Source organism: Poecilia reticulata, linkage group LG14, assembly GCF_000633615.1.
Source record: "Poecilia reticulata strain Guanapo linkage group LG14, Guppy_female_1.0+MT, whole genome shotgun sequence".
Classification (NCBI taxonomy): Eukaryota; Metazoa; Chordata; class Actinopteri; order Cyprinodontiformes; family Poeciliidae; genus Poecilia; species Poecilia reticulata.
The window spans coordinates 1,233,858-1,243,742 of NC_024344.1; the positions used below are offsets into that span (position 1 = coordinate 1,233,858).

Consider the following 9,885-nt stretch of genomic DNA (forward strand, 5'->3'; position numbering starts at 1 on the left):
TTATGTTAGCACTACAAAGCTTCTGTCTATCTTCAAACAGTGATGACCATGTTGTGGCAGGAACAGGTTCAGCTACAACTATATTCTAATACATTTGAATATCATTAAAAYRTTAATTTACTTCTTTAATTTGAATTAAGAAGTAAAACTCACAAATTATATGGATTTATTCTACGCAGCATTACATTTAATGCATTTATTTATATTAATTTAGATGAGTATTGCACCAAATCAAAATACCACATTTGGTTTCTTCTAAATTTTTTATATTACATAAGAACAGCAGAACAGAAATGTATGTCTATGGTCTGCACAGTATAATTAACCTAATGCTTCAGTACCTTTCCCTTCCACACTTCTTTCTTCCACTCAGTTTTACTTTAATTGTCAACTATCTGGGAATATACAGYCATACTACAATATAACCTAGGAATCAGCTTTTATGTTGCATCCTTTTAGTGGCGGATGTAAATATGTCCTTTAAATAAATTAATCCGTGTAATGTGTTATATAAGAGTTGCATTTTCTGAATTGAATTACCTACTTTTTAAATGTAATCCAAATATATCGGGAGAAATCTGTAAATAAGCTTCAGCATTTTTACAATCACTCTATTAAATCACTAAATCCTTTAGTCCTCCACAGTTTAAACTTTTTCTGCCGTAGTCTCACTTGTTTTGCAACACTTCCCTTTCTGTTTAGATTTCTCCTTTTCTCAGTGATCTCTTCTGGCATTATAACCATCTACTTCCCCTTTCCAGCCAACTTCTCCCGTTCCTCTCCTCCCTCCTGCACTTAAGGAAAAAGTCTTGTATGTCATGTCTTACTAGAGTGGATTTATAGGCCGTGATAAATCTTCGCCTGGCTACTGTGTCTGCACACCAGCCTTGCTGTCAGAAAGCCAGACAATAGGCTGCACTAATACAGGGCTGTAATCCAATTTCAATTAAGACAAACCAAGGATCTTTCTATATTCGTCTTCCTCAAGTACACTCCCCATGTTTCCTTTCTCGCCTCCATAGAAATAACTGGAGGTYTTGTATGAAGACTAAGGCAGAACGTTTTTGGCAAACTCCTCAGAGAGACGAGAGAAAAAAGAGCGAGACGTCTGAGGTGTCAGAAACACACAAATCAACAACCTGCTAGCAAGTTTTTGATTCCTTCACATTCAGAACGTATGTGTGATATAAATCAGAAAACTGTCAAGAACATATTCCCTCTTCAAGTGGTTCTAAAAATATCMCTTCCATGGCATTTATTTGCCTTCTGCTCAGTACATCTGAAGTGAAGTTATTCCTCTGCCTCCTTCAATAAGAGAGAAAGAAGAAAGCAAACSTCAAAATGACTTCCACATTATAGATGGCAACACGGCAGGCTCATTTAACATTCATTCCCACAGCAACTCCTATTGATTGTCCTTGGTCAACAACCCCCAGCTGTTCACAGCAGACAGTCAGATCCAAAACATGAAATAAAAACTCTGCAGCTTTCTGTTYGTTTACATCATACAATATATTTATATGAGTTTTAAGAGGGTAGGAAAACAGCAGATATCCAAGGACCARAACACAAATCGAGTGTTCTGGTGATCCATCGTTCATGTCACTACTGAAAACAAAAACTTTAAAAGGTTTGTTTATTGTCTATATTATGGAGAGCGCCTTTCCGAAATAAAATTAGGACCAAGCAACATGCTTTAAGTCAAGGTTTTTAATGAAATAAACACACAAGTTGAGTGTCTTCTGCTGCTGCACAGTTGATGTCACACAGATAGTTTCTGTAAGATAAAATTATACAGACGTGATGCCCATTTTGTACCCCACAGAGAAACAGAATGATATTACAATCCTGCTSTTAGAGAGACCAGCTAATCTACTTTAAACTCTAAGCTAGTTTAATGTAGAGTAATCCAAATGCTAGGCAGAGAGAATCTATACATATTCTACAACCAAAACAACAAAGCAATACAATTCATTCCCTTCCACTCTGTTCGTGGTTTTACTGCTAGTCCATCATCTATGGATATCAACGTAAGTCACAAGAGTATTTGTCTGTTTCCTGCCTGCTGAGGAAACTTCAACAACCCACATCAATGTRTGATGATGTAGGTCAAAACTAACAACTTAGCTGACAACTGTTGAGAACACACATATCAGTGTTTGAAATGAGAACTTGACCTCCACTGCTCTGAAGGAGCTGGTAACCTTTAATTTATTGAAACCCAGATGTGTGTTGTGTTCTGGTACTTTGAGCCCATTAAAGTCATTCAGTGCTGAATATGATTAAAAATGTTGAGWTAGATTTAGAGAGACAAARCGTGTTAGGAAGCAGCCTGCAGTCTCAGCTGGATTATGCTGGAGCTGCAGCTACATGCTAAAGTGCTAACTCAGCACTTGAAACAATGACTAAATGGGTTTCTACAGGGAAAAAACCCAACAGGAAGCAGAGTGACATTATGAAATCACATTCATTACAGGGTGTAATGAATGCTCATTACCAACAGAATGGGTTGCAAATGCAGACAGGATATGGCCTGAGCCACAGAAACAGTCTCTTTCCATTGTACATGAGTTCATGTCTGAGCTGCTTACTCTTTGGGTGGGTTGAGGTCTTCAGGTCTGGTCTCAAAAAATACTCGGACTTCCTCACATTGAGAGATGTAGACTGGCAGCTGGATCAAAGCCTACAGGAAGGAAAATTAGAAAAAGACATGAAACATAATTTTACTCTTTGTGGATGACATTATTTTGAATTGAATCACTAAAAGTAAACAAGAAGATGGACTGAAGATTTATAAAATAGCTTTCCCATTTAAAGCTATGACATTTTGGAGGTGAGAGTTATCTTATGATGGGGGAGGTCCAGTTTGGTTTTGGCCCTCCAGCACGGATTTATGCTGAATCATGGTGCTAGGAGAGCTTCTGCTGCTGATCTACTCATTATTTTTTGGAAAGTACCTGGAGATGTTGTGAATTGGTGTCATGTAAATAAACTGAACTGAATTGAATTGCTGTTAAAATATTAACACTTTAAAACATGTTGACAGAACTTGACTGAACTGGTTCTTTATATTGTAATATTTTGCAGTTGCCATATTCTGATCTGTTTAGCATCTGCTTTGGGATTTTTGTTAATTTTACGGTTCAGTGTGTTGTACGTTCATTCACTTTTTTTCACAAGACAAGAGTCTGGCTTATTAAAATAAGCAATCAAGCAGCACTTTGTGTTTTGTATTTCACTTATCCTTCTCTGGTTCTAAGTCTATTGATCTATCCCCCACATCCAACAAATCTGTGGAGGATTTCTAACAGCAGACCGATTAGTTCTGACAATCAACTTTAGATGAAAAACCAACACCATTCAGTTTCTGTTTACTGCTGTGTCTCCTTCTTGCCATCTCTCACAGCCTGTCATGCAGTCACACATCAAAATGCTGTTTTATCATCTAACCTTTCGCTTTTTCACCATCTGATGGGCAGCGGTGAAGCAGATAATCACCTCAACAGCATGAAGACGAAGAGAGGAAACAGTTCTGCTGCCAACAGCTTGCTGCATGAGGACTGTCTCTGATTTCAGATAAAGCCAGGCAACTCCTCCATTTGCAGGCAAGCCGGAGCTCAGTGCTATCCATCAAGCTTCCCCTGCTGCTCTCCACCTCTGATTTTAATACTCCTAAGTGTTTCAGTTTTGTCCTTCAGAGGAACGGCGTCCACCTCTAACAACGGCTGTCATCCACTGACGTAAAGTCAGGGCTGATGTGGAATGAAAGCCGAAGGCCCAACCCGAGTGTCCTTGTCGCATCTGCTGCATTTCGCTCGTCGTAGTTAAAAGCAGCCGTTTGGCTTGGACTCAAACACAGACTGCAATTCTTGCAACTGACAAGGCACTTTTTTCTTCTTTATGAAATATAAGCACGCTTATGAGCACATACATGCGCTTTTATACACAATGCATATCACATAACCCTGAGCAATTACTTTATTTGTAAAATACAAAAGCCAAGTATCTCATTTTAAGTTTGCAAGAGGTTTTCACCAGGGGAGCGCGATAACATTACATCCTGCAGGTGCAGTGCCTCAGGTCAGAGTGCACTGTGAACCAGTTGTCCTGTCTTTGGATTTATTYATCTCCTGGAGTCAGTCTGTGGCCCGTCCACTCATTATGATTCTCCCCAGGGAGGAGACAGGAGAGCGGCTCAGCGTAAATTACATTAAATGGACTTTATGGATGTTCTTTGCAGGGGGGCCCATTAAGGTAATTGTGAGTGCTTGTGTCTGTGCGTGTGCACGTGACAGTGAGCATGTGCGTATTCTCCAAGGAAAAATATAATGAAATTGAAAGAACTACTTCTCATGAGGGACAGTGCAATGTGGCTGTATGGCTGAACAGTAACTTTTTGAATTTCATTTTTACAATCTGTTACATAAGGCAAAGTGATAATGTAAACTTTTTGCAAAAGTATTATATATTTATTTATTAATATGATAAAACAACACAAAGTAGGTAAGAATTAGTGATAGAATTAATTGGAGAGGCAGCCAAGAGGCCCAGGGTAACTAGAGCAGCTGCAGATTCATAGTTCAGGTTGGGAAATGTTTTGACCAGACAACTGTTAGTCATGCACTCCTCAAGTCTAGCTCATGTGGTAGAGTGACCAATAAACATTGTTGAAAGAAGGTTTACAGAAAGTTCTGCTTGGAGTTTTCTGAAAGTCATGTGGAACATGTGGAAGAAAATCATCTGGTCAAATGAGGAAATATTAACATTTTGGCCTCTATTACCTTTAACATATCAATAAAACATAAAACTTTGAGTTGGCATCATCATTTAAGTAGGTTTCTTTATACAACCATAATCCTGGACTGCATGCGTTTTTGCTGTGCTGCGCTGTGCTTTGCACTTCACCGGCAGAGTGCAGCTGTTACTGACAGACGGGTTTTTAGCTGATCCATTGAACAGGGCATGAAGCCTAAAGCCTGCTCAAACACTGTCGGCACCTTTGTGCGCCACCAAACCGGATGACTTGGAAGGTGTTTTGAGGAGCAAGTTCACCTATATGAGCATTTATATGAACCCCTGTGAGGACTCATGTTTCTTGGGAGAATACCACATCAAGGTAGGTGTCAAGTTTAAAAGCCACAGCGCTTGCTCTGTTTGCACAAACTCAATGCAAACTGCAAATATGACCTAATGTTGTGCTTCTAGAGGTGTGCATTAAGCATGCTGTAAGAATGTTATATCTTTGTGAACGCAAAGTTCATACACACACTTGTTGGTCGAGAGTGTGTGTGTTTGCACTTCACACATGCTCGACCAGCACTTGGTGCTTGATACAGTTCATGTATGTGTTCCCTGGTGCGTTAGTGGGCCGGTGGTTCAGCCTGTGGAGGACCTGCCACACTCCTCACACTTTGAGGCATCGTGGCCTTATCAAATTCCTTTTCTACCTCTGCTACGCTCCAGTCAGGCAGATTTCGGTGTGTGGTCACAGAGCGGACCTGCAAACACGTGAACAAATGCTACAAGGCCAGCCGATGTTGACAATGAAGAGCAGAGATTGTAAAAACTGGTCTCATAAAGCCAGAGCCACCAAAACAAACAGTCTGTGGCGCTTATTACAAACTCAACAGTCACAAAACGGAAAAGCTTGGTCCCTACTGGTGCCTCGTAAATGACACCTTCCTGACGTAATCTGGAATCCAGAGGGGAGATGTGCGGTGCAGTGGTTGTAGCTCATCATGTAGAGCCGACCAGAGGTTGCATGACGCCTTGAGTAGAAATAGATTCAGTGGAGTCTGGGAGATGGAGCCCAGTTTAATTGGCCGAGCTTAAAACCAATCACAATCACAAAACCAATTTACAATTTACTGACATGTATTTGGTAAGTACATCTAATTTGTGAACAAACACAAAGATTGAACTCATAGCATCAGATTGTAGCTATGATAACATAACTACTATAAAGACTGCTATTTGTACTTTTACAAAGTAAATTTGCCAGCTCCTTAAAATCTTGAAATTAAATGTTCAACACTTTAAAATCATTTTTGAAACCATTAAATCAAATTGAAGTGTGCTTTCTTTCTCAATAACTAAATGTTAAAATTCTAGATCTAGGAAACTCGGCCAATCACGCACCGTTTTGTGCTGTGGTACTATATACAATATCAACAGAATATGTAACCTGCACAAAATAATCAACCCGTATTTTATTTTGGCGGGTCAAACTGACGGCACACTTTAAGTTCCGGGTCACAGGTGAACTCGGATCTCCATTGCTGTTGCTGCTGTGGCTAGCTGCTTGTCTTGGCGTCTTCTAAATTTATGGAAGAATACGGCTGGATTATATTGGGTGTTTTCTGTCTTCCGCTCGACGGTGAGTCGTTTGTTTTACGTACTTTTTTTTTCTTTTTTAAATAGAAATGCGGTGGCGACACACCCACTCAATCTATGTATTAGTGATTGAAAAATTGTCTTATTGATTAAAAGGTAATTCTCCTTTTTGTTAATTTTGTGGCCGAATAGATGATATAACCTCAAAATGTTAAATTGGGCCTTTGATTTTTGTAAATTTGTCCTTTTAGGATAGTTTTTGTTACTTTTCATTGATTTTGTTGACGGCCTATAGAAATCTGGACTTGGAGTTGCGCAACAAAAGGAAAAAAAAAGAAGAAATTGTTTATTGTTTAATTGACAGAGTTTAATTGACTCTGTCAATTAAACTTGGATACAACTTGAAGGTGCACTTTAATTTGAATCTAACATTAATGTGATCTTTAGCTTGAAATTCATTTTAAGTATTCCTGAGAAATACTTTATGGAACATATAGCCTTTTTTTTTGTAATTATTGAATGTTTTGTTATTTTGGATAACAGTTCAACCCTGTTTAAATGTGAACGCTAATTTGTTTTTATTTTTATTTATGACCTTGTTTAGATCAGGTTTTTTTTCCACCCCCTGTTTCAACCCAGGATGGCGGCTACCGGATCACTGAACCAAACTACTTTCTCATTCTGGACCTATTTGCATTGGATCATGGACTAAAAACAGTCGGATTATTGATTGATGGACCATTAATCACCCTGGATTCACGAATGAACTTAAAATAGGAAAAAAAAACAAAAAAACTCTTGGGTGTCATCAGGGTTTATTGTTTTGTTGCTGTTTTGTTTTTTTTTCCTTGTTGTGTCTTTGGTTATATTCATAGAAAATCACTTATTATAAATATTATTGTATATTTTCCTAAATATATGCAATTGAAGTTATTGAATACAATAACTTCAATTTACTTTCTGTCTGATGGTTCTTTATTCACACACAGGCTCCATAGCTGAAACTTTCTGCCTGCCTATTATTATACATGGCGGTAGTCAGGTGCCTCGCCTTAATTAGAGTTACAAATACACTCTAGTAATCTTAATGCAAGAAAAGATTCATTAGGTATGAATACTTTTGCACGATACTCTACATGATTTCAGAATAACTGGAGCTAAAATGTTGAGCCATRAATTTCTTTTGCAAACATGTTGAAAACTGCAGGTTATTCACATTACTATTTATTCTGACAAATGATTTTAGGCAAACCAGTCCCTGACTCCATGCCTTTTTTTTCCCCCTCATGCTTTCATCCCTAACCGTTTCATGACCTGAATAAAAACATAAAGCTGCCCAGTTCGGGAAGTTCCACATGAGTCAGAATGAAGCATCAGCTGTAAAACCAGGGCTGACTTCGCTGTTTCAGGAAAATCCTGATTTTCACCTTGTCCCCCGTTAGAGCTAACCTCAAAAGCTTGTTATATAAGAAAACATGATGTTTTTAATTAAAACCTAACACAAATTTAAATAAAATGCAATAAATTCTCTCAAAGGTTAAATCTAATGCCTTGGACAGAAAAAAGTAACGTAAAATTGGCTCAGTTGTTTTTACAAAACATCCCCACCCAAAGACAAGAACCAACAACTTTATGCATTCCTCCCCCAACTCTTATATTTGTCATAAGTGGTTAAAGATGTAGCCTACACCCACTATGCATTCCTTTAACACTGCTTGACTAAGGAGCGCCTCCAGTCCTCCTCATTGTTTATCATGCATAAAAGTYGCTTCACCTCAGGGGTCCTACGATTTGCTGCTTTTAGTCCGGCTAGAGTTGTTTAACAGTTGCGTATTAGAGACTAATTTGTAGAGTGAAAACATCAAGGTATGCTTAATAGAAAAGGCGGGAGATTGTTTTTAACTTTGTTTTAAGGTAGACATACAATAAGCAGTAAATAAAAGACAAGTTTAAAGTTTATTTCTCCTTTCAGGGGATTTGTAGCATTACAACAAGCAGACAGAATCCAAAAGAAAAGGTTTCAGTCAGCGTGTTGTGCATGTGCTGACTGGAGCAAGCTCAGCAACAGGATGTTTTTTGTCTCTACCTCAGTTTTGCTTAAAGTAGCCACCACAACCTACATGTTCACTACAGCTGGAATAGCAAGGCTCAAGCTTGAAACCTGAGAAATGCTGAGAAGATGTCTGGTCATAAAAAAATGCCCTAAGGGTAAAAAACAACCAAATTTCCTTATGTCCTTGTTACCGCAGCTAGATTTTGATTTTACAGAGAAAATGCTCTTTCGCCAAGGGAGAACATTTGGAAAAACTGCAGTACATGTTTACAATGATTTGTTGAATATTGTAAAGATGATCTCTATCATAATTGTCCCTCATTTTCTGACTCATTCTGTCATTACAATTTTCCTGCAGCTCTTTTAATCAGGTCAACTGTATTTGAATCACTGACATTCAAAGATGTGCATGAATGGCAATATTAAGTATAGTATGTAGCAGTTCTTTAAAATGTCATTATTGCAAACATTGACATTGCAATGATGATTCTGATTCAGTATATCATCTCTAGTTCAAAGGAGAAAAAAGAAAAGTTTCTATTAACCACTCATACTAGATGAACAATTGCTTCTCCCACTGTCTTTGCCAATCTTTTGTTSTAATTTTAATTCAAGAAAACATTTACTGAAAAATAAGAAATCAGAAGTTGTATTAAGCATCAAACTCACCCTGCAGTACTCGTTGATGGGCCTGAGTCTCTTCATGGCCACATCTCTGATATGGCTTCTCCTAAACAAGATCTTTCCTAAAGAAAGAGAAAAAAGATAAAGAAAGTTTGAATGTGAAATGTGTATATTTATTCATCACTTGCTTTGAGATTGGGAATGTTGGACCTCAAAAGTGAATAGATAATAATAAAAGTAAAAGGTTTGATGCTCTTCTGTAAAGACAATAAAGGATGACTAAGCAGAAACAAAGCAAAGCTTCTGCAGATCATGACWTGTGAATTAGCATGCAGAGCCATCCAGACACTGAATCAATAGGTCTGACATCACAATGAGATGAATAAAGAGCCGCATGGARAGCTGGCCTTTCCCAGACATGAAGAAATTATTTCAGGAGAATTTGTCTGCAAGAAAGGTCACGTTTTTCTTCCCAAGTTTTTAATCTTATGCCACACATGAACAGCACCGAGTGTTGGRTCACTCTAACCATAACAAGTAAAGGTTTTAAGAAAAGTGGAGGAAAAGTAGATTAAGTCAATAATGTTCTACTAGAGTGAAAGTAAGAATGGAAATGGTTCTAATAAGGAAATACTTTTTCTCTTGGCTAAACGTTGGTGAAAACCTGAACAAAAACAAATCCCAGAGGAAATTATACTGAGACATCAACTGTAACACTTTGTTTYCACCAACCAACTATGAACTGCTCACACACCTGCCTGTTTTACTCTTGACAAAAATAGCCCCAAACCACAGGAAATGACATCACTGTGAGCTCTGCTCTGTAAGATATTTACTTCTTGCCATCTCCATCCTGTCTTGGTTGAGTGATTACT

The 9,885-nt window shown here is 38.1% G+C and overlaps 1 protein-coding gene across 4 annotated transcripts in view; it reads right to left on the reverse strand.

Annotated features, from left to right (window-relative positions):
* sh3pxd2b (SH3 and PX domains 2B) overlaps positions 1-9,885 on the reverse strand; it is a 40,982-nt gene that overhangs the window by 11,025 nt on the left and 20,072 nt on the right. For all 4 annotated transcript variants that reach the window (XM_008426910.2, XM_008426907.2, XM_008426909.2 and 1 more), the window contains exons 4-5: positions 9,056-9,132; positions 2,592-2,683 (exon numbers count right to left, since the gene is read on the reverse strand). In XM_008426910.2, the coding sequence (XP_008425132.1) occupies positions 2,592-2,683; positions 9,056-9,132 (169 nt within the window). The remainder of the gene's footprint in view (positions 1-2,591; positions 2,684-9,055; positions 9,133-9,885) is intronic.